At 32.7% G+C, this 26,283-nt stretch overlaps 1 protein-coding gene across 1 annotated transcript in view; it reads left to right on the top strand.

The window, feature by feature from the left end:
- LOC108777350 (platelet endothelial cell adhesion molecule) overlaps nucleotides 1–26,283 on the top strand; it is a 152,363-nt gene that overhangs the window by 73,733 nt on the left and 52,347 nt on the right. The window contains exons 2-3 of the mRNA XM_018544209.1: nucleotides 14,660–14,868; nucleotides 19,353–19,488. Coding sequence (XP_018399711.1) covers nucleotides 14,660–14,868; nucleotides 19,353–19,488 — 345 coding nt within the window. The remainder of the gene's footprint in view (nucleotides 1–14,659; nucleotides 14,869–19,352; nucleotides 19,489–26,283) is intronic.

Here is a 26,283-nt window from a genome sequence, read left to right as displayed (position 1 = left end):
ATTGTTTATAAAACACAAAAATTTACGATAATATTAATTTTATACATCTTTAAAATTTAGCGTTATATTCGCATTATGTACTTATTAGAAATTAGAGTAAATGTCTTCTCTACTTAGAAATTGTTATAGATTCTGCGAGAAAATTCGGACCAACCGGCCACTTGAAGCAGCGAGAAAATAAAGAAAAAAGAAAACAATAGAGATTTTTCCTCGAAAATCGGAAGTGCAGCGAGAAATTCCGAGTGCTAGTTACAATATATATGGCGCACCGATAAAAATGTCCAAATGCTCGCGATGGCGCCCACGCTCGTATATACATAGACATACACTCACACGAATAACAACGCGCGCTCTATACAGGACGTACCGTTTGTTAGCCGGCGAAGCTGAAGAACGTTACATCACTCGGCTGGATAAGCCGGTACAGCAGAATATACTTGAGATTAGGAGCGCGATAATTTACTGCCGGGGCTCTTTTCTTCGTGGCGCGCCCGCCGTTTCGCTACCGTCGTATCCGACGCTCGATTTCTGCACGTAGCGTAATGCGCGGCCGGCGTCTCGATGCGAACGGAAAAAAACTCAATTAAGAGGACAAACGGCGGAGGTCGGAGGTAGAAAAACGGTGAAAAATGTCCGGGGTCGACGGCGCACCGGGAGAACGCGGGCCCGATGATGCCAAGGACCCTGGTTTCGCATCGAGGCGAGTTCCGTCTCCCGCCTTGCATTTCGGAGCTGCTTGCGTTATCCATAGCCAGCTCACAGACAGACAAAGTTGCGTCGCCGTGTACGTGCGGAAGTTATCCCTGGTAATGCAGAAGGAAGGCGAGCGAGAGAGCCGAAGCGACTGCATCGAGCGTCGGCCGATCATAAGAAAACACAATAGTTTCGCAGTAGTTTAAAAGCGGGCACCGGCGAAACGAAGTCGCGAAGACCGGGGAAGGGGTGTCATTCCGCTCTCCGTTTCGCCCCGGAATTGTAATCGTAGACTTGAGTATAGCGATGGGATAGCTCACCGTTTCCGTCCTCCCGCCCTCTTGTTCGTATCGCAACGTGGAATCATAAAGGCATTAAAAGGTAATATGGAATTTCTGCGAGTCCCGAGTTCGTACTTTTTACATTTCCGATGGCGAAACGCTTTTATGATGACGATCGAACTGGAGAGAACTTTTTCCTTTATTATTTTATAATACATTATAAGGCAATGAGATATCAAACATTAATGTTGTACATAATGCTACTTAATTAAACATAGCGCGGATGTTGCGACTTAAAAAAAATTTTGAGCATTTCTCACTGATTATTCTAAAATGAATTATGCATGTAATATCAGACTAATTTTAGTTCATTTGTTTTAGATAATGTAAAAGTTGTTTACAAATAGAATGTACACTTCGGTACTAATTATAATAAATATATAATAGTGAAAACAATATATTACAAAACATAATTACTCATTTAACTTAAAACTGGATTATTAATGATGTACTCAATACTGCAGAATCCTCTCTGCGGCTAGTAAAAGTATCATCAATCATTAAATGCTCGTAATTAATAAGCTATTGGTATCGTAATTGATTTTGCTGAATGATCCAATTCGTACTACATAGAGCAATCAACATAGCAAGAACTCGTTTCGATGCATCGTTTCTTGTTATCTCTATTAACATCTGGCGTAAATTGTTGCATAGATATTGCTACAACTCATGTCTGCAGTCTGTAATGTTGGCTGGTCTTCCGTCATATGCATAACTCCTGACGGATGCACTGCTGCATCGCTTCAGGGTGCATTATGGGAGTGGGTATCTACCTAGTAATAACCAAGTGTTTGTTTAAGATAGTGATGTGAATGTAGTACATTGACTAGATCCTAATATATGGCGTAGCTCTCTTTTTCTTCCCTCTCTCTATCTTTCTTAGAGTATTATAACTAACATTAATATATTTAGTATATCATAAATTTCAAACGAAGGAATATAAATAATATGGAATATATCATTGTTGAAGTAAACTCATTAATTATTGTTGATCTGCTATTTGAACAGATTTATCAGAGGCAATTATGTACCTCAAAGATATAGAAAGACCATGCAATGCGGTTTCGATGTAATAACGCTTCATAATTTTCTTTCATTTTTTTTTATATCATACAAACGTTATATCCTCAACCACGGACGCTTAAAAAACCATTCGGAAAAACGAGTTGTAATTTATGATCTTGAAATCCGTCTTTTGTGAATCGCGCGCAATATTACTCATCGATCAAAGTCTCGTCATTCTGCGCTCTCCATACAATGACTCAATTTCTTTTGCCAATCTAATAATATTCCTTTTCTCGTATGATGAATAGTTACCTCGTACGGAAATGTTCCCATTCTTCTATTTTTTGCTCCTTTCCTAGCCGTTTCGCTGTCACTCCGCAAGAAAAGCGTATCATATTTGTATGTGTAATGTATATGAATGCGTGTTTAATATCAATTTGTATAATACAATCATCACTTCCCGAACAGAAATCTTGCTTATAATGGCATACAAAAGGAATTTTTGATTAGTAATACACTATACATCTACGTGCATCACGCTTCATCAATTTTTGCGTCGTATCCTTTATATATAGTAGTAGTAGCATAAAAATCCCATGTTCGTGTACGTGGCATAGATAATAATGTCCAACAGGTTTGAAAGCTTTTCGTAAGTAGTTTTCGTAGACTCTCTTCGAGCTTTACAAGCTACGACTTTTCGCCGATGCGGAATCGAGTGAAATCGAATCGAGATTTTATTTCATGTTCGAGTGACACACATCGAGCAATCGTACTCGGTTGTCACGATTGTAACGAGAATCGCGCACTAGCGAGTACAAGAATGAAGCGACGTATAGCCGAGAGCGTTTCTATCTTCCTTGTGTACATTATGTTCGCCCGAGTAAACCGAAATTCAAGAAACTACAAAGCCCGTGCATCGCGCGCATTCCGAACGGATTCACAATACACAGTTATGGCGCACGCTCGTCCTTCCTCTTTGCTGCATCGCCGCGTTGATCGAGCGACTTCCGGCGAGCGGCGTCCCTTCGGCGACGCTCGCGCTATTTTTCATGACGATACTAGCGCATTATCGAGCAGTCGATACATCATCAGCTAATAGCTGGCATCGTGATGCTCGCATTAATAGTTCGTAGACGAGGAAGAATCCTTCGTAGTATTGAACTAGAGCCGTCGCGTCGGAGAGTCATCGCTCGTTCGGCCTGTTTTACGACGAACAGTGGCCCACGTATGTGAGTTTATGCGCCGGAAAAATGACGTTCACGGCGCCACGGTATCACGTTAGAAGATGAGCGGCGAAGAGAGAAACAGAAAGAGAAAAATGAGAGGGAGCATATGCATTTTTCAAGCGCGCCTACGCAACGGCGGCACTCATTAAGGCTCATTCGCCAAACAGCCAGACCACAGCAGATTACAGCACAACAGATACAGTATAGGGACAGTGAAATGTGCGCCTTCTCTACATTCACCGTTTCCCGTTTACGTTTTTGCATTCGACGAATTTATGCTGAATTACTGGCGGCGTGTTTAATTCAGTGTTCGCGGTCTTATCGAGATCGCCAGTTCAATCATGCGACGCGCGGAACTGCGATTTTGCGCTATGCGCGCCCTCCGATCGTTTTGCATGAATCGACGCTTTCATATTCCAATATTTGAATATCCCGACTGCACGTGTTATTCTGGAATATGTTTATACGAGAAAATGCAAGATAAATTGTTACCTGATTTACATGACTATTTTCTGGTTATACTGATAGATCGCGGTTAATTTACTTTCGGTACACTCATGCGTTAACCTGCCTATTATTTCTATAACTTCGGATAGATGATATCAGGTTACATTAGGTAATTTTAGATAGACAGCTGATAGATAATATTTTCTAGCTGTAATATAAAGACATCTTATATTTTTAGTATACAAGATTTTATGAATGTTATAATTTGTTTTTTTATTACTATTTTTTTATTTATTCCAATCACAGGATAAGTTTTCTTCAGAAATTTGAGAATATGTTCATATTTTGTTATATTTAAATTTTAACTTTAATTTGAAATTTTTTTTTCAAAATTTATAGTTTATTTTTGGAACATATGTTCTGTTGCTGTTGACGTACTACTACCTACTATCGTCGATAAAGTCAATAGTTGACATAGAGTAAACTGTACATATATTGATCGAATATCAAATTCCCACTTCTGCACTATCTCGTTATCAGCATGTTGCATGTGTAATGGTCTGTGTTACATATAAATTTTGTTACTAATAAACAACGTTACATGGGGAATTTTTTGCTTACGTGTGCATTTTTTTTAATTTCCGTGGAAAATATAACTATATTATATGATATAAAATCTACACGGAAAGAACAATGAAGAAAAATTAGCTATACGTATGCTCGATAAATAATTTTGATGGACTACCAAAATAATACGCGAATATCTCGATGAACAATGTTGCAAAAAAATTTACGTTATAGCAATCAATTTGTACATAAATATTTTGATGCTCAACAAAATTATTTTTAAATGTGTATTTAACTAAATTTTTTTTTTATATTTCAATAACTCTTTTTTTTTGTGTGTAGATTTGTATTAATTATGATGACTTGAAAATATGTGAATTACACATGAAGAAAGTGAGCTGTAATAATTTTTTAAAATATTTTTGAAGAGTTTCCTGTTATAATTGTCTATGAAAAGATACGCGTCGATCACAATTTTATTACGTCTATCTAGAAACTACATATAACGTCAGTATCCAATAAACCGCGACGTATAATACTTTTGTTAGGAGCTCTTTTTCACATATCCGATTTTGCTATTCGCCAGCTGGTCGTAACCATCAACTTATCTTTTACATTTATAATTAAGCATTTTATTTCAGCGCGATGTTCACTGTAAGTCAGGCTGTAAAAATATCTGGCTACGACTTCGTCGCATGAACACACGGAAATCGGGTACTTACGTTTTATGGCTACATCGTGTCATTTTCTCCGGTTTTCTTCGTCCCCAAGGATTTTTGTCTCGTCTCCAGAGCAGTAAAACCATAATTCTATACGGTATCTTCTCGTACTTTTTTTCTCGATTTGCCGTTGTCGCACATGGCAGACCGCGGAGCGTTTTGCTTTATTCGGGCTCAATGATGAAGTTATACGTTTCTCCGCTTTTACGCAATTACGATATTTTCTCGGGATTTGACATCCGACTGGCTGCGCAGCCAGTCGCCGCTACATTTTCATTTGGCCGCACTGTTGTGTGCTTTCACGCCACAATATGTGCACCCACGCTCGATACAGCTTTGCGCTCCATCTGTCTTTTTTTTTCTCTTTCTGACCCCATTTTTTAACATATCCCGCATTCAACTCTGATGTCAACCAGATTTTAGAAGGGATTATATATTACATTATGTCTTTTCGATATTATATGCTGATGCATTTATTCATCAGGCGCAAGTACGATTGCATTTGTCCATATGCAGTCATTAGCATTTACTCAAACCCGATATCGAAAACATGAATCAAATAAATCAATGGAATATCAAAATAAGACGTCTGATTTGTCATGAATTTTGCATTTACATGTCCATTTTGCATTTGAATACACGTTACTTGTGGACATTATCAATTTTCATGTATTAAACTGTGAAATGCATGCTTATTTTAAGTTGTACGATTTAATATTTAATACATGGAAAGAACGGTTTTGAAGTATCTAAACATTTAATTCAGTACATACACATTGGAAATAATTTTGCTCGTATCATCAAAATAATATATCAAATAATTATGTAGAACGTTTAAATTATAGTTGCTATGTTACGATGTTAAAACTTTTTACAGCATTATTATCAATGTTCAAGCATTATACATAATTATTTTATGATGGTTCAACGAAATTATTTTCAGATCTGAATCATGCTAAATTTTTAGATGTTTCAGCACAATTATTATTTTTTTATATTTAATGCATCTTATTTACGCGTATTAACTTACAAAAATACATATGTGCATTAATTATTTAAATTTGATATATTTGTATCTTTTAAACAAACTAGTTATTACTATAATATTATTTCTTCTTAAAAACTCTTTTTTGTAGTAAAGTTTATATTTGAATAAACTTTTTTTGTGTATGACTTGTATGTTTGAAATTACGAAATATGAAATAAGTAGAAATAACTAACTACAGCCAAATTCATAATCTGTATCATGCAAAAGGGTGCATTTAGCTAATCAGAATTATACTTAGACATATACGCATATATGATAATTGGCTGTCGCGGGACTACTTTAGATAATTACAAACTTTCGTAATTGAAGCGAAGCGACGTGCATTCATGAATAAAATGTCAACTTCCCCGTCTGGCGTGTGTCATTTAATATAACCCTCCTATTTATGTCATTATAAGTAACGATTAAGTTGGCGCGCATCTTTCATCATTACGTAGACGTAGAGTCCCATTTCCATTCATCCGGTTTAATATCCTCTTATTTTTGTTTGCTCGGAAGTGCAATTTGTCCCACCCAGTAATAACTTCTCAGATTGCCGACAGTCCGCCTGGGTTTCACCAATTTCCGCTTTTCTAGCGAGTGCAGTTCTCTATTCTCAAATTTCTTCGTGCTTCATTGCGATCTGCTGCCTGTCAGCATTTTTAACAAACGGCCGCTAGTCGCCGAAAGTCGCATTATTCTCGAAAAACTGAATGCATTCTGTATCATTATCGGGCAGTTGTAACCTTTTACTGTGCACAATGCTGAAATGACATTAGCGAAATTTTTCGTTGACACAGAGTTCTTGTAGATTTAAAATTTTTATTTTAATATATGTAAAACGTATTGTAAATTCTGTGCTAATAATGTATATGAAAAATATATATACGTATGAAATGTACATATTTTGTTATAGAAAGCAAATTGTCTATATGAGCTCTCGCAGTTTTTGCTGCGTAACTAATATAGGTATTCATAAGGCGATAAAACATAATTTGTAACAATTGGAATGTACTTACCAACGAAATTAACTGCAAACGTTTTGATTCTAGATTCGAGTCCTCTTCTGTTCAGAAGTCAAGTACTATACTAGATAGTTTGTATTTGACTTCTGCATTGAAGAGGACTCAAATCCAGAATCGAAATGTTTGCAGTTAACTTCGTTAATAAGTATATTCCAATTGTTTGCGAATTATGTTTTATATATCATCTTACAAATTGTTTTATACTAACAATCACGAAGGTTTATACAAGCAATTTACTTATACCTGATTTATTCTTGAATCTACAAATCTATTTTTATTTTAATGGTGTTTTTTTATATTGATATCACAATATTTCAATAATACATGTAAAATGATACAGAACGTATTTCTCAAAATGTCAAATTTCCGGATAAAACGAATGTAGCGTTTCTTTCTTATTTTTAAATGTCGGGAACATTATCTTTGGTATCCGATATCGTTATTGAAGAATCGGTCAACGCTTGCGGACGAAAGTTGGCTGGTCGGCTAAGTGCTGGCGAAAAATCATGAATTTTCCACACGTATCGCCCACCGTATCGATCTAACTGTCAAACTTCACGTCATAACTCAGAAAAATTTGTTAACTTGCCGCGCGTACATACATAACGTATATACTGCATAAAAATACAGGCCTTCAATATTAAATTTGTTTGTTGTTTTTGCTTGATTTACTGAAGCTCATTAAGTCACCCACTACTTCCTATAATGTCGAAACTTCCACCTCGAATCTCTCCGTTACGCAATGACAATATAAGCACAGCTAGATATGGCGACATAATCGACATATTCTGCGAGGAACTTTCAATAGTAAAAGGAATCGCGTGTTCTGCAGTATTTTGAGTATTTATTCTCAAACTTTTGCACGAGGTAGAAATATCTGTTAGTGTATACACAATAAATAAATATTAGACTCAGCTTATCTTATTTGCGTGCAGCACAACTCGAGAAATATTCTCTTTTAAATAATTTTATCTGCTTTAGTTTTTGGTTCTCCAATAAGAGGATTAAAATAACCGCGAAATCGTATTATTAGTTAATCGTATTATATTAATATTGATACAAATAGAGAATAAATTGCCTTAAGGTTCTCTCTCTCTTTTTCTCTTCGATCTTTCAGAAAATGTTTTGTCAGCTTTTCATAAACTTATACGTGCTTCTATTCGTATTTGTTCTCCATTGCTTGTTACGTTGCAGACTGTTTTGCTAGTTCTGTCGCTTTTTATTGGCGCGTCGATTGTCTTGAACAATTAGAAATGTGCAACCATCACATTTGTTGCATATAACATCCAATCTACGATGAGATTTTGTTACAAGTACAAAATACAAGCAAAGATGCGTCGCAATTTGTAAAGTTAGCATATGGAGAAACTGGCAACAAAATACTGTCTCGCCGTACCGCATACTTCAGCATTGTTGAACTTTAAAGCAGGTAAAAGATAGGAGAGGGGGGAAACGAGAGAAGCTATGCGGCCGTTCTCTTCTCTTACTATATCCGACGCGTTTCTCGTTTAATCAACATTACTGTATAAAGAAACGACCGATTGTGTATACTATGACTGAAATATGTTCGTTTGTATTTCTCTGAGATTCCAACATTTCATTACACATTTGCATAGCAACGCATACGAATGAAAAATGCTCATATGTTTTGTTGAGAAAACAGGTGTAAGTCATTAAATCTTCATTTCTTTTACTTTATATTTATCGCATCTTGTAATTAATTAAATTTTTACTTTTGTTTTTTCTCATTGAGTGTTCATTTTGAAAAAAAGACTATGATAAATATCAATCAAGTGTTTTTGATGAAACGAACATTAGGGACTCATATTTCAAATATTAAAATGAATCATATTTAGGTTAAATCTAATTATGAAATAAATTGCGTAATACAAATTTGCTGTTATAACGACTTTAGTAACAGATCTCATTACGGAATATGGTATACTGAACGTAATAATTCAACCTCATTTAATTAAATGCTTTGCTTATGTTGAATAATTTATGTTAAATTATACACAAGTATAATCATATTTAATATATTTTTTATATAAATATTATTTAAAAAATTGTTTACACATAAATATTTGTTACCTAATACTAACCAAATTTTATTTTAGTTCTGGTTCACTGACAAAATGTGTCATCTGATTAAAGAAAGTTATTTTAAAAAATAGTTTCTAGTCTATTAACATGGAAAAAACCAAAGTTGCTGAAGTATTTAAAAATGAAAGTAGGTGCACAGATCGATCTGAAAATAATTTTGGACCAGCAAAATAATTTATGTAGAAAATTGAAGTATGATGAGTAATGCTTCAAAAAATTTTATAAAATTTTATCATTCTAGCAACCAGGTTAAGTTATCTATATATATACATATACATATGTGTATCTAATATTTTAATAGTTAAACAAAATTATTTTTAGATCTGTATTTATAGCTATATTTTTAGATATTTCAGCAGTGTTCTTTCCATGAAAATATATTACATGGAGATAACCCATAAACCGCGTAACTTCATTGACGAAAATACATCCGTAGAAAATATTCAGAAAATACTCAAAAAATATTATCAGAATAGATTTTGACAAAATCTCATTTCTAATTCATAAATCTACAATTAGTCAAGTGATTTAAACAAACGAAAGATTTAATTGCATGTGTACATAAATACATTAGAATTTTTTAAATATAAGTTGTAAAGAAAGATTCTTTACACATTACCTTATAATAATATTAAAATAATTAATTTTCTTAAACACACACACAACACACACACTAAAAATTCTGCAAATACATATCAATAAAATCATTCAACATCTTTGTAATTGCCGTTGTTTTATTACAGATAAATCATACTAATAGAAGTAGAGAAAAGGTGAATTGACTTCATATCGCGTACATCGTGTCCCTTTAATTTCTGTAATACGCAATTTCTGTCACGAAGTACATCTCATGCGTGATGACGCGTCTCATGGGTTTGGCTGCATGTCGGAACGATGGAAAAGAGACACAAGGGAAGAGTGTACATGAAACTTTACAATTCTGATCGCAGCCATTCGTAGTTACGAGTGGGACTTAATTTGCCCGGGGCGCGTTCGCGGATGTACAGACGTACGCGACGATCCGCCCGCGACGGAAACGTTCGGGAATCGTACTGGAATTATATTGGGATGTGGTGCACCCAGCCCGCATTAAACTGTCTGTACCGCAAAACTCATTGCCGAAGCCGTCGAAACGGCTTTCGCAAATCGCGTCGATCGTATTTAACGAAAATGGTTTTACTCGCGTTGATTGCGCCGTTTAATACCTCCGCGCGAAAAATGTCATGGGTAGATTTTACTTTTAAACGATATACCCGGGATAATCTTTCCGTTCGGTTAAATCGACGTAATTTTATTGCAATCAAATCTGTTTGCAGCGGCCGGAAAAACCAATGTTACATTTTCAAATGTGAGATTAGTATGTACGTGTAACTTTGCTCGATATTTTGATTAACGCTCATGTGTGTAACCAGATTTTTTAACCAACTAAAAAATCAGTTTTGTTGAAATGCTGATTAATCGTAACTGATGCGTTTCGAGTGTAGTAACGAATAATCTTTAATCGATAATCATATAAACCAGTGTTTTTCATACAAACACATTAAACTAAATATCAAGTTATTGTGTATTATAACTGAACGTTCATTTATGATTTATCCGTTCGTTGTATTATGCGTATTCTGTTAACATCTTTAACAAACATAAATTTACAATCGCTAGAATCTAAAATTGATCATATTAGTGCAATATTTTAAATAATAATAATCGTATAAGAAGTATAAATTTGTATAGCAATAACGCGAATGGATATAAACTTGTTCACAACTCGACCGGTTAATACTAGAAATCGAATTGACTGTTGAGAAAATATGTTCTATAATAACATTTTAAATAATAACAATAATTTTGATCAAATTGATTAATATATTCTGAATATGTGATATTCAGTTGATAAATTTAATCTTACTATTATTTAGGTACTAGAGGCATTTTCTACTACATAAACTACACAAACTATAAAGATTAATCTTTATACAGTCGCTTAAATTATCACTATTTATCCGGGGTTTTGATGTTGAAGGCTAAATACATATATTCAAATTCATATTTCTCTTCGTTACGCTGCTCTCGATGCGATGGATCCCTGACTTTCTTTACTCGCAACACAGGGAAGACGAGTTGTTAAAACTTTGTTATAAATTTCGAAGTTGGCGAAAGTGGAAAGCGATGGGATGATGGCAGCGAACAAAAAGAACAAATGCAACCTCCTTTCATCAGAAAGAAAGTCTACTTGCTAATTATTGAAAAAAAAATTAAATTATCCTATGGATTTATTATCCATGTAATTGCAGACTATCCTACAAAAGCTCTTTAGTTTCAAAATATAAATCCATCATAAATGTATCTGTATACCTTGCTGCTTCATAAAAATGTTATTACTCGTAATCTCGCGATGCATTTACCTCTGTACATTTAAATATTTCTTTTAAATCTGTTCATTCAGTTTGTGTCTATCAAAAGTTCATTTTAAATTTTTTCCTTATAATTTAAAAATTATAAGTACTAAATATTCTACACAACTGATATAGAATGGGCTGACTTTATTTACTTCATAAAATATACTACCGTTATCGTATTGGCTTCTACTGCCTTGTAGAAACGAGCGCCTTTATGAAAGTATAAAAATCCATCGTCCCATTTGACGTCGGAAAGCGAGGTAATTTCGTGTTGCATGGTGCGCATTTCCTTCTTTCAAAGAAAATTGCTGAAACGTTAAGTGTTTCGTTAAATTAGCTTTCTTTACGAATAATTAGTTGTAAGAAGTGGCGCTACCGAGAGCATAGAAACTAGCTGGGGTCTCGAGAGTTTAAATGTAGATACGTTGGCAGTACGAAACTAAAGTAAGGGGAACGAGGGATGCAAGTATTGCATCCTTCAAAAGAAGTCCCTGGAAACTTAAAACTGGCGTCACGTCGGTCCACATTTTTCAGGATGCCTTTCAAACGAAAATTAAGCAGGAAAAAGCTCTCAACTTTCCAAGTTTTATTCGTTTTAAACGCTGAAATTCGTATCTTTTTGCCATTAAGGAACTTAACTGACACTTCTTGGACTATATGAAAAACGCTTTGTGATACGACGTTGTAAAATTGTTTACAAGGCCATTCAGAAGTCTTATTACAAAATAATATTTGATTGACAAGATCCATTTGCTTCTGTATTCTAATAATTTATAATTATGTATAAATTAGAATGAGAATTTTTTACATTAAATATTTATACATGAGGAATTTATTTATTGCTTGAAAATGAATTATATGTATAAAGTTTTTGATATACACATACTCCTATTAACATAAATAAAATTGTAATTTCTGATAATTTAATAACATACACGATATTCGATTTTATGTTAACAATATTTTTACCGTTGATGCGTTATGATAATAATATTTTTTATGTATTTGTGAGCATTCTTGCATCTCTTATTATATAGCACAATTTAACGTGGCGCCGTCTGTTTCTTTCTCATTTCTCAGGACTTGGTGTAACATGTGCACAATATTAAACACGGTCAGATGTTCTTATTTTGAACAAACTCATTCCGCGTATAAGTCACTCGAATAAGATGAGTTATTTACTTAACCTACTTGCATATTAAATGTATCTAATTGTGAGCGTTTTATAAATTGTATCCAAATTTAATTTGGACACAGTTTAATTTGTATTAAATGAAAAGTATTAATATTTAAAAAAGTGCAAAATATACAGGGTGTACGTACACGATGAACAACCTCTGGTATTTAAAATGATGAGAAATAAAAAAAACACATATATATTTTTACTTACTTTTATTGTAACAAACAACTAAAAAAAGTATCTTGTAAAACATTACTAAGTTTCCATGCATCAATATTTTTATTGGTTTTTCGACGTCATTGAATCGGACGAAAAGGCTCCATCCCCTGGTTATTCCTCTGATGTTACTCCTTTGGACTTTTTTCCTGCAGATACGTCAAAAATATAATTTACTTTACCAATATACGAATGTAAATGTTTTATGCAATCAAATTACAACTACTGTTAACACCATGACTAATGACATATTTTAACGCACTTGACGTAAACTGAAATACTTGCTCAATATGTTTCGTGTCAGTAAAGATACTCATGTGAAAATTCGGTAATTTTTTGCAAAGAACTTTTAATTATTTTTTATAATAAAAAATATCCAAAAATATGTACTTGTGTTAATTTTTATTTTTTTTTCATTTCATAACGAACTTGAAGTTTATCATGTACTTTTATATAACATATATAGTATATATATATAATATTCTAATTTTTTTACTCGTGTTATTATGATTTAACAAAAAAATAAATAAATAATTATATTGTTATTGCATAAAATTTATTACAATAAAAATATATTTTTTAATAAAATTACTAAAATAAATTACCATAATATTAATTGTGTAATGATGATGTGTAGCAAAAAATGTCACATTTTAAATAATAAATTTTTGTACAATTCACGAAAAATGAAGACTGAAATATTAAAATATATTTTGCAATTTAAATTTTTTGTAGTAACATAAAATATATATATAAATGAGACATAAAATTTACTTTGTAAATATATAAAAATATTAAATTTTAATACATCGGATGATGTGAAACTGCAATCATTAATCATATTTGAAAGCATGTTTTGCTAAGACATTTTGTAAGAGTTTAGTATTCAATATATACGATACAAAGCGCAGGAGTATTTACGAACAGGTTATCACTATGTTATAATAAATGAAATGTGACGAAAGATTTACATGTTCCATCGATGTAAACACATTTCCGTATGGGCGTGAAAACGTGCATCGCCCGTAGTAGGTACAAAGTGCCGCATTTCCTAAAATATTACATATAGCGTAGCATATGTTCCTGATGCTTCTGAGGAGGGAAGTAACCCCGCAGAGTTTTGTTCCTATTCGCGGCTTGTAGACTGTACCCATTTCCGTGTAGCCCGGAGGTACTACGTAATAAGAGCTTCATTCTGCACCAAGGAGTTGCAGACCTCTTCTCTCTTCCCTTCTCTCTTTCTCACACACACACACACACACACGCACACACGCGCGCGCACGCACATACTCACATTTTGTTTTAATATGAACGCTTGGCTTCCTTGCGGCTTAATAGGTCGAATCGTCGATAATCCTTGCATAACGAAGTTTCAGCAAAAAACATCGCGCTCGTTCGAGTGCAAAGGGTTAGTTTGCAGAGCACCTCGTGTGGGTTACGCGAAAATGGTCGGGATACGAGATGTGGGGCTGGGTTTAATATATGTATGCAGGTACGTGGCCGCGTGGACGTGAGAGCTTGCGCGTGCGTGTGTTTGCGGTTGCATGCATAGTTGCGAGAGAGGTTGAGGGGAGGATGAGGGAAATTGTCATTCGGCGGAATTGCAATTTCTCGCTGACGCGTGCTGTGCAACCTCTCGCGCGACGAGTAAAAGCGAACTAATGATGCGCACTAGACTTAATGCCCTGTGTTCCTGTTCTCATTTTCCTGAAAGGTGCGAACTGCCTACGGGGGGTCAGCCTAGAGGTGGTTCCGGAAGTGGTACAACGTGGCGAGGAGGTGATTCTGCGGTGCCATTATGATTTGGAGAATGCGCCACTCTACTCCCTCAAGTGGTATCGGGGCAGGCACGAATTCTACCGATTCTCACCCACTGAGGAATCATCTACCAAGACCTTCAACATTTCCGGGATTAATGTCGACGTAAGTCACTAAATAAGATCTCCGATGATATTTCGTGTTTGTTCGAACTGAATTCCCTCATTGCTAACGTATTTTCCGTATTGTAATCAGTAACGATATGTGTATAATAATAGTAAAATGGTATATATTGTGTTATTTATTTGTAATACAGTTTTATATTAACACAGTTTTATAATGACGTGCAAAAAACAGCAATTCAGTTTCATAATTCTTATATTATTTTTTTGAGATAAAAATAAAGTATAAGATTATACGCACGAACAAATAAATGAATATTTTTAGATAAACGCTTTAAGTAAATAATATTTTTAAATAATACATTTTTGTTACAACTTTTACGTAATGATATAGAGATGCAAATAATTAATTTTTTTAGATTATCTAAATTCTAATGTCTATTTTTCTAAAATATATTTATATTTTCTAAAATATGTTTTTCAAAATATATTTTTATGTTTATTTATTTTTCTTAATAAATTTTATGGTTTTTGCAAAGAATAAGGAAACATTATTTAAGTATAACTCTTTGTTGACAAAAATTGCAGTAAAACATTTTTCAATTCAATATATGAATAAGATTCATTATAACGTGAAAATTTTGATAAAATAAACGAGTTTATGAATTCCAAATGGCAAATATTTGGCATTTAATAAACGTTAATAAAATATAAAATGAGCCATTTCTCTGTACAGATAATATATTGACATACAATTACCAAAATGTAAATTGAAAGTGGATCGATAAGCAGTAATTTTATATAGGTATATTGAAACGGATAAAATAATGTAATCCGAATAACGATAATGTGCGGAAAAATATTTGACATAAATATATGTATAACATAAATAATTAAATGTGTTTGAATTACTTTTACTTGAATCATATATTTACATATTTGTTCTTTTCTTATAAATCCGAAAAATCTTTTTATTCTTTTGACAAATTTTAATAATTATATATATTAAATCAGACCTTTTATTTAATAATATTTCTTATGTTATCATATTTCTTATACTATATAATATTACCAGCAAATTTTCAAATCAAGAAACGACTTTATCCAAGTATATTTCCTTTAAGTCTAGTATAAATCAAGTCTAGTATAAATCTGATAAGAAAATGTGAAAAAATTTACAGGAAAGCGTAATCACATTCTAATATATATTTAGTATCTATCAATCTCTATGTTGCCGTATAAATCATTATTTCTTTCTATTCTTTTTATCGCCGTTCGTTTTCAACGCCTGTTATCCCCTTTAAATTGGGAACATGCACATCGTTAAAAAGAACGAAGCGTTCTAGATCTTAACGATCGGCAACTAAGAGAGTGATAGGGATGAATATTTATTAATCGAGGCACTTTTGCGTATGTCCCAATGAGTCTGCGAAACTGTGGCTATCTTTTTCGACCGAGCCGCGCAAATCGCAGCTGGGGTTAGCTAACAACGAAATATGCGGTTTTATCGTATCACCGTAACGCAAACCGCAGGTTGCCGGGTGGCGTCTCGTTAACAGCACCCTTGACCGCTGTAATCGCCGTAAAACAGTCGGGTCTACGGTGCTTTTATCATCGCTCGAACATTTCCGTAGGCTGTTACACGCGTTGGGCGCGATGGTTTGCGGGGTGGCGCGATGACCGCCAATCGGGCTATGCCGTCTGCACACGCGTTGCGCCAAAAACAAGCCCCTCGGTACCGTTGTGTTCCGGTACAGCCGAATGAACGACCTGACAAACCGTGACAACGCGCCGCACGTTCCTGTTCCCGTTTACGTTTATCGTTTCGAAACATGGTACACGCGCTGCCGGTTCTCCGGTGACGAACGGGAAGTAATGCACCGCGCTGCCGTGAGAGATATAAAAGCCTCGATTTCGAAAAATACGTCCGCCCCTTTCCCATTTATTTCCTCCCCAGAGGGAAAGGTTGCGAAAAAAATTGTTTTGTTACTTGGCTTGTTTTCGAGCTGATATTCGATTTACTATATGCGTATCCTGTCCGGATATCTATATCGGAAATACGTTTGGCAGGACTTTGATGCGTGCCTTGTTCCGATGGGTTGTTAATCTCGCAATACTTCAGTCGTTACACCAGATATGTTTTATTTAATAGACCCTTTATGTTGGGAAATGAATCGTTAGCATGCTCGCAGCAACACTTGTCCGGAGGGCTGGAAAAAAAATTATTTTTACTTCCACTTGTTTTCCACCGTGTTATCATAGATCCTTTATACGAGATTACGAACATGAATTATCGTGTTATTATACCGCGCACATAACACGCGGAAACTTCTTGTATAACAAATTTTATTTTACATATAAGAGTAGATTATTTTTGGGATTCCGCACGTACGCGTAAATTCCCCGCGTATGTTGAAAGTGCTAAACATCGAGTTAACCAATTCGACTCAGCGTTTGCGAAGTCAAAGCGGTGAAACATTTACACGAGTCAACAAAGCGCCGCTCAGGCAGGTGTAACACAGGACGTTATGCAGTACGTTAAAAGCGCTCATGATGAAATATAAAGCCTGCTGCTGTTACGCATATCAACATATTTAACATGCTTCATCATGCTTTTCATCGTATCGACCTTCGTAAATCATTGATATTATTGATTTTCGCATATTTACAGCGCGGAATTGAATGTTGACTATGAAATTTTGTGACGTTAAAGACAACGGATGAGTGAGTTAGCAAGCAAAAAGACCCGCAGGACGCATGACCTGCGAACGTTGACCCATTATTCCACAATGCCGTGCCCGAAGTCGCGAACGGTTCGTTCCCAATATCTATTTGCAATTCTCGACCAAACCAAGTGCTGACGCTCGTTCGAGAAGTATAGATACCACGTTTCCAACATATTGACATCGTCACAACCATTCTAGGAATTCAAACAAGTATCGAACAAGTAACGGTCCATAAAAAAGGCAATTTATCGCAGTGGGTATGTTACCGCGCGATCGAATCCTTTAGATATAAAAGAAACCGCAAATAATGACTTTATGTCGATGACATGTCCTTTTAAAACTATGAATGATGAGGAAAGAACGTTAAAATAGTAATTACAGATAAATTATTAGCTCCGGGAAATAACGGATTTAAATTTTGAAGAAATGGTTTTATATAATTTTATGTTTACAATCACACAAAGAAAAGATAAAAAAAAGTTATAAGGTCTAGATTCATAAACGATTACCAATTTATCTGATACATTATCTTTTGAGATGTTACTCTATTTAAATTATACCGCACTCATATTTATAAATTCATATTGTTTTGCACGTCAATGAAGCTTTTTCTTATTTTTCTTCTTCTTATTATTCGATGTCTTGGTTAAATAATTTTGGCGCTCCATTAATTTTGCATGCGACAGATTGGTAGCCTCATTCGACAGACTTGATGACATGCCAGATTGTTAATCCTGGACGTTATTAGTCTGCAAATGATCGATTCATATGCCACGAATATTGGGTATCTCGCGCGAGGATATCAGTGTCATCGCCAGTCGGAAGAGAGAACAAGACGCCACACGTCGGAGATTATTCCCTAGATAGCGCCGAGTGCTATGGTTTCGTATTTATTCCTCTCGTGCGACGTACTGAGCTTTTGTTCCTGCTTCTGTAAAGTCAGTCGGGGACTCCGCGTCCTCGTCCACATAAATCAACGAAGAGGGAGAGAGAGCTTGCCTTTCACGCTCCTTTCCTGCTTGTCAAAGAGCTTGCTGCAATTCACCCTTTTTCTCGCCCTAGTCATCCGTGTATCCCCGCTCATTCATGCTTCTTCCTCTTTCATTATGTAAGCACCGCTAATTATGCATGCTTCGTTTTGCCTATTCCGATTAAACCTTTCTCTATTCGGCTCCTATCGCCATCACGACGTCGCTTCACTTCTATTTCCGTAGCACGACTTCTACCAGCTTGGCTTTCCGGGCCACTTTAGCCGAGTACCCGATAATTTTCTGATAAGGTGATTGTTCCCTCAAGCGGACTAGGTATCTTTCGACGCGACGAGAACTAGGATATTCATGGAATATTTGCTGAAACAAAGAACTTTTAAAAAATTCTAATTTTATACGTTTATGAGAACGTATAAAATACGTTAAAAGAAGTAATTATCAGCTAAATATCGTTAATAGTTATCTGGAGACACGGTAGTGTCTCGGCGCTAAGCCAATAATTACATCTCATAGATATATAAATTATTATATAATATAAAATATTATAAACTAATAAAATAGTCAACGACAAATAGCAAACTTGTGTTTGTTAATTCGGTTAATAATTATACATATATAGACATCGCGAAACAATGAATAACTAATCTCTTCAACACAACGTATAATATCTTTCAACAAATGAGATTATATCGAATCACGTTATCCGCATGTAAATGGCATTACTTCACCACAGCATAATAACCTAGGCCGTTACGCCTGATACGTAGGTATTCCTATTCGCTGTGTACATCTTATGCGGACGTGTGTTTCAGCCCGACAACTCGAACAAGAGCCAGGTAACGCTTCGCAATGTCGACTTCGGCCTCTCGGGTACATTCATCTGCGAAGTTACGGCAGACGCGCCGACCTTCTCCACGGCCAGCGCCTCGAAGAATCTCACCGTAGTATGTAAGTACATGCCCGGTGGTATTATCCTGTATCACGAAACTCCGCACATGCACGAGGCAGACTGCCACTCTGCCGTTATCCAGGACTATAGCTTTACGCACGAGCGAATTAAGCGAGTGCCTTTAAAGTCGAAAACCTTTTTTTCTCGCTTTTTTTATTGACAATGAGTCACATTAGATCATATAAGCATACAAGAACTGCTGCTGAATTGTAATTTTAACTCTCTGAATGTTTTTAAATAAATGTATATGCGGAGATAAAATTGAATTTTTAGCAATAATATAGGAAACTAATTTATTTATAAAGTATTAAAGTCGCAATACGTATTTGTGACTAACAATTGAATGTTATGTAATTATCTGATATCTTGTAATATTTTTCGAAACTTTTAAATTTAAATCTGGTTGTATATATGCGCTTGCAATATGCATAACTGAGGCAGCAGTAATATTTTTATCTCAATTGAATAAGCTAAAAAGCTTTGCTGTAACGTTCTAGTTTCTGTGTGAATATAACTCGTAATTTAATAAAATTACGAGCGATACATAATTAGAATTGGCGTAAATGCTTTTATACATGTATTTTCTTTAAACCGCATATTTTCACGTGAAAAAAAAATTTCTACTGAGAGCAGTTGATCCATAGAAATGCTTCATTAATTCAATTGTATTAAAAAAAGGAGGTTTTACTCCGTTTTATACATAATTCTTAAAAGGAATGAAATAAATAAAAAAAATTGATAATTTTATGATATTATAATTTCTAATTTATAAATTTTAACTAATAACTATACCATTGCTTATTTTTATCTCTATAATAATTGAAATTAAAATGTTTGGAACTTCTAAAAACTGAATCTTTCTTATTTTATGAATTAATTTATTGTTTGAACTAGTATATTTGATAAATTATAATGTATGAAGAATATAATTGCAAACTAAATTTTAAAAACTATAAAAATTGGACATGAAACTATATTTTTATTTGTAATTTTCTGATTATAATTTAATTTTGATAAACAGTGGTACAATAAACTTTTTTAATTGTGCAATAATAATATTAAAACAATAAAAAGGATTAAGTGAAGGGCAGTTCAAAAGATATAGACAATTTTAAATAAGATAAAATGTAAATAAGAAACAGTTAAATATACAAAAATTCTAGAATATAATTATAAATACTCGTATACATATCATATCATGACATGTTTCGGTATGTTTTGACATCGAGAGCTTTATTTACTAGTATTTATTAATAATAATATTGTTAAACTAACAATGATTAAGAAATATCAATTTAATAGATATAAAGTTAGCACGAGATTTTATTAATACAAAAAAAAAAATAGTTTTATACACTTTTCATAGTTTTACAGTTTCTAATAGAGAAAGAAAAAACAATAATATTAAATCTTAAATCTTATAAGATAGAAAAATAAAAAGTTTTGCATTTTTTATACTGAAAAACTAAAATTAAAAATATGGTGTGCTAACTTTAGAATTAAAAAATGCACAACTTTTTTTATTTTTATAAGCCAGTGTAAAACTAAGAAAAGTTTTATTGGAACTGTAATCTTTTTATTTTATATATTGTTAGAATACCATGCTATCTCAACAAATTTCAATTTAATTTAGTTAAATATAAAATTATATCGAGTAGTACACAGTTACGAAATAGTGTTCAGAAATTTTTTTAATCGTAAATAGACTTCCGTTGAAAACAAAATTTGCGATAATCCTTTTGTTACTGTAATTTGTGCTATAGAGTGTTGTAAGTTAAAATACTCAAAGAGAGATATGTGTATCCCTGCAGCACAGCTGGCGTTGAAAGTTCCCTTGTCATCGTTATTAACTCTGTCGCGTTTGATCCATCTATTGAATTCAGTTCGTATATTGCCCTTTTAGTCGTTGAATTGATATCAACTTGTTTGTCACATGCAATATATTTGGCTGAACAATATCTTATTTTGATCTGTATATATTGTATGGTGAGAGAGATGCGTGATTTTTTCTGTACAATTATAAATAACGATATACTTTAAATTCCTTGAAAATTTTATTTCAAAAGAGTTAAAATAGGGTAGAGACAGTTCAAACGAGCTATTTTTGAAACAAAAGTAATAAAATTATAATTTATATGATAAATATTAAAATATAATGAAAGATAATAAAAATATTTTTAATTTTTAAGATTTTTAAATATTAAAACTAATTGCCTCAAAATTTACATTAATCCGATTCGCCTTGTGATCCAATTTTCATCTTGGTTTTACCGTACTACCCTATTGAAGAGTGAAAAATTTGCACTCTTGAAAAAAGTGATCTTTTTCACTTTCTTTTTTGGAATAAAATTCACTCTAAAGGAAAAAAATTTCACTCCAAAAAGGAGTGAAAATTCTGAAAATGAAAATTCTTTTATTGAAAATAAATTATTTTATTGTAACATATAAGACATAAACTTGTCCTTACTGATGAGTCCAGTAGTGGAAGCCGGGACAAAATGCCAAAAACTATGTGATATTTTTTGCAATACAAAGAATAAATTCAATATAATTATTTACGGAATTTTAATTTATCATTTTCATAGTTAATTGTAATTAATCAAGTAAAAATTGGTGATATTACTACTGTAGTATTTATGCGTTATGTCTGAAAGTTATCAGCGCGCAATTATAGGGGAACTACATATGTAGTATGTAAAAATCACGCATAATTATAATAAGCACTTTGATCTAGCTTTAACCGTTATAGGCTGTATTTCTTTCTTTGTTTGTTAAACTTGTTTATATGTGGCTATAAATTTGGCATATTTAAAAAATTCAGATTTGGGACAGTATGATAAATGAAAGGTTGGCGAAATTCCATTTTGGAGATTCATGTACGTTGCGCAGATTTAGAAGTTTTGTCGTTCATTAAGGAAATTAGTTTATCATTCCAGCGTCATCAACATGGATAAAATTTGTCGCACGAAATATAAAAGTTAAACTCGCGTAATTAAAAGTATGTCGTTTTGTATTCCATTAATAATGTCGCAAACTCAATAAAGTGAATTTCAAATCACTCATTTAATACGTATAAGTGACGGATTCCATAACGCATATTAATCAAGTTGTTATTCATACGATGTATGAATGTTATAAAATATTGCATATTAAAATATAATGTTACAAAAATATAATCGTACGTGTTATGTATTTATAAAATCATTTATATAATAAAGTGAAAGCTCGTTCTTTTGGTCCGATAAATTATCGATAGCGATAAAAAGAACTTGTAAAAATTCAAAATATATAGTTAACCATATACAATATTTGATATTTATATTTTTTATGTAAGATGTACTGCCAAATATTTTATTTATGTCTCATAAATGAACATGGAGTAGTATATGATAACGTTTGCACAAGATTCATTATATGAAATATAAAGATTTTTATTATTAGTTTATATTTTCAGAATTTTTTATTTGTCACTCATTTTATACAACAAATTTTAAAAAAGCAATAGTTGTTTTTCAATGCTTTATTATTTTATTTTCTTTATTTCTACGATCAACGATTATTTTGTGATTGTATTTTTAAATTTATTTTATTGTTTAGTTCAGGGAATCCAGTCACTGCACTGTACTGGAACAGCTGATTATACTTATGAGCATCTTGGAATGTCTACTTTGATATTTGTGAAATATTTTATTGGACTTATGGGAATCGCGATTTATTTAAAGATGAGCGTCTGCGTGATAATAATTTCGCCATATATCTGTCCGCTGAGCTCTTTAAATCTTTTTGCTGTAAGTTACTAGCATTGTTGAGGCTACAGATGTTTTCTATAATCCTCTTTTCTGTAAATTTGCGGGAAATCAAAGATTCATTACGCAATGTAGAGTTAACGAATGCGCGAGTTGCGCGTCGCAAAAACACATTTTGCAAGACGAAAATCGAGACTCTCGAAACGCAGTTGAACTTTCACGCGTATATGTTTGTACATTTGTATCCTTTATGTTACGCATAAAGCTCAACGCATGAAACGTATTCTCTTGTTGGATTTTTTGTGTACTTCTGCACGTGACTGTTTATTGTAGCACTACTGTGCTACGCAATAAACATGCTTGTTACAAACTGCATAACAGAACATTACCACAAAAACAGCAAAGTCGAAATATAAAGAGATGCAGATTTTTCGGAACTTTTAATTCGATATAATTCAATTAGTAAATATTCTGTTAATCAAGAATGTCCTGTTATATTTATATTGTTGCCTCTACAGAGATTTAAAAATAGGTCTTAAATGGATATATTTGCAATTCTTCTAATATTGTTACTTAAATTAATTTTGTACTATTTTTGTAACATAATGCTTTAATATAACTACATTCCTGTTTTTAATAAAAAAATATGGACAAAAATTGTAAAAGCATTTTTTATGTCAAATAAAAATTCTATTAAAATTAGAGACTTGTAATAACTATGTGATTTACTTTCATGTAGTCTAAAATTATTAGAATATATAATAGATATATTTTTTATTAATATATCTTTCGTTAAATTATTTATATAAAATAATCTTAATACAATTTTATTTTATTATACATACATCTAAAGATTTATAATAGTTGCAAATATTTGCAAATTTCTTGTACTTCTTGTACGGCTACTACATTTTTCAAAATAAAAACTAGCTGCATTCTTTTTGCGCCTGCATACATACATTCTGCTTTGTTTAGCGGAAAATTATTCAATATTTTTATTATATTCAAGAATTTTATTTTCCTACGCGTTATACTTTTTATTTTTTCTAGCTAGCAAGTTTTCATGCACAAATGTTCCGTACGCAATTTTAGCTTTTTCAGGATATAACGAAGCTGTATGTTAATTACAAAATAATTGTTACGTGTAAAAGGATTTTATTTGGTTCAATTTACAGTATATTTTACATAATTATAGTACAAACCATATTACAATAAATTTATTTATTTTTTGAATAACTAATATATATACATATAAAGCTTTCTTAACGTTTTATAGTATATACAGAAAGCAATTTTACCATTATTTTTCATGAATGCTATGCAATAAAATCGAGCGAAATTGTATTTTTTTCTATCACAACTAGGTGTACCAAGAATTTGAGTGAAAAGTCGTTTAAATAGAATTTAAATATCAAAATTACAAAACTATTCTTGGAACATGTGCTATCATCTCCTACTTTGAAAGAAGAATTTATTTCGCAATTCTATGTCGATTCAATGAACTGTCTATAACGTCTTAAAGTGTGACGGCACGATTCTGCGTAGGATGCTAGAAAATGCTTGAATATCAGAAATGTTATGCTCTCTCGTCTCTCTGGCATCCTTTGCACAGAAACAGAATGCTGAGTTTGGTGATACATTCAACGTTCTGTAACATTAATATGTCAATTGTGCACAATGTGCAGTTGAAATTAAAAATAATTTATATTACGTAACATACGGTCAACGCAACTGTTTCATATGATTTAGTTATTTATGTGCATAAGACTTGTGTAAATTTGAATTAATATGAGTACCATTGTGCACTGTCCCTTGATAGAGTGGTATAACAACAGCAAAGTCGCATAAACTCGTGAACGGTATTACTAAATTACCTAATAACTATACGTGAGCATTGTACCGTAAGTGTACACAACATCGTGAGTAATACGGTGTGCACTCCATCACTTCATTATTTTATATCCAACGAGCTATATTATTTCTAAAAAGCATTCCATCAGAAAGAAAATTCCCCGGAAACCTTGTTAGGAATGAAACATTGAATCTTTTGAAATTATACAACGTTGTCATGCGAAGTAACTGACATTTTTTGTAATCGTGTTATGTACTAGTTAGGTATACGGTATGCAGATAGTTTCGAACATCATATGCTGCTTTATAATAATAATGTTTTAATGTTTTTAATTCCGCAATAAATTTCAAAATTGGGAAAGTAACATTTCTTATATAATCTCCGAATTTTGAAGAGTTAATATCTTGTTAATTGAGTTGGCATGTTAAACTTTTGCAAAAGTAAAATTTACTTTAAATTAATTATGAAATAAGGATATCTTTGCGCTTTTGAAGCTTAATTTTCCAGACATTTTTAATTCAATATTAAACATTATTTCACAAATCAGATTAATAAGAAAAGGAAATTCATATCAAATTATTATCAAATTACAAATTTCGATGAATTAGATGAATTTGTGTTACATAGATTTACGCTTATTTGATTTTATGTAAATTAATTCTGATATGTATACATTACTAAATATATAATTATTACGTAATTAACATTACTCGTGTTGAAACATGTGCTGTACAAAAGTTATGATTATTATTGATATTTACTCACTAGTTGACTGTATGGTAGTTATGGGTACGTTTATGTGCTTGTAACTTTCACGAGTATTTCAAAGCAGTAAATATTTGAAGTTGTAATCAATTTTAGGACTTAAAATTTCTATTTGTTACATTTAAACGATTCAGTCTTTTACATCAAAAAAGTAAGTAACGTTATTGGAAATTAAAAATTATGTAAGAAAATATTTGGTAGAGATAACTTAATTTTAAAATTGAGTGTAGAAATAAGTTAATTTTAGTTTTGTCACGCAATAAATATGCCATTGAAGATGGAAAAATAGAAATAGCAAAAATGAACAGAACAAGAGATTAGAAACTTTCGTTATATTATACTTCAATGTATTATACGAATAGAATATTTTAAACGTAATAAAAGAATAAGTCACAATTGAACTTTTTAAGCAGATTTGAATTTTTTACAAT

This window comes from Cyphomyrmex costatus, unplaced genomic scaffold (assembly GCF_001594065.2).
Source record: "Cyphomyrmex costatus isolate MS0001 unplaced genomic scaffold, Ccosl1.0 scaffold43, whole genome shotgun sequence".
In the NCBI taxonomy this organism is placed as follows: Eukaryota; Metazoa; Arthropoda; class Insecta; order Hymenoptera; family Formicidae; genus Cyphomyrmex; species Cyphomyrmex costatus.
This window is presented reverse-complemented; position numbering and strand designations above follow the sequence as displayed.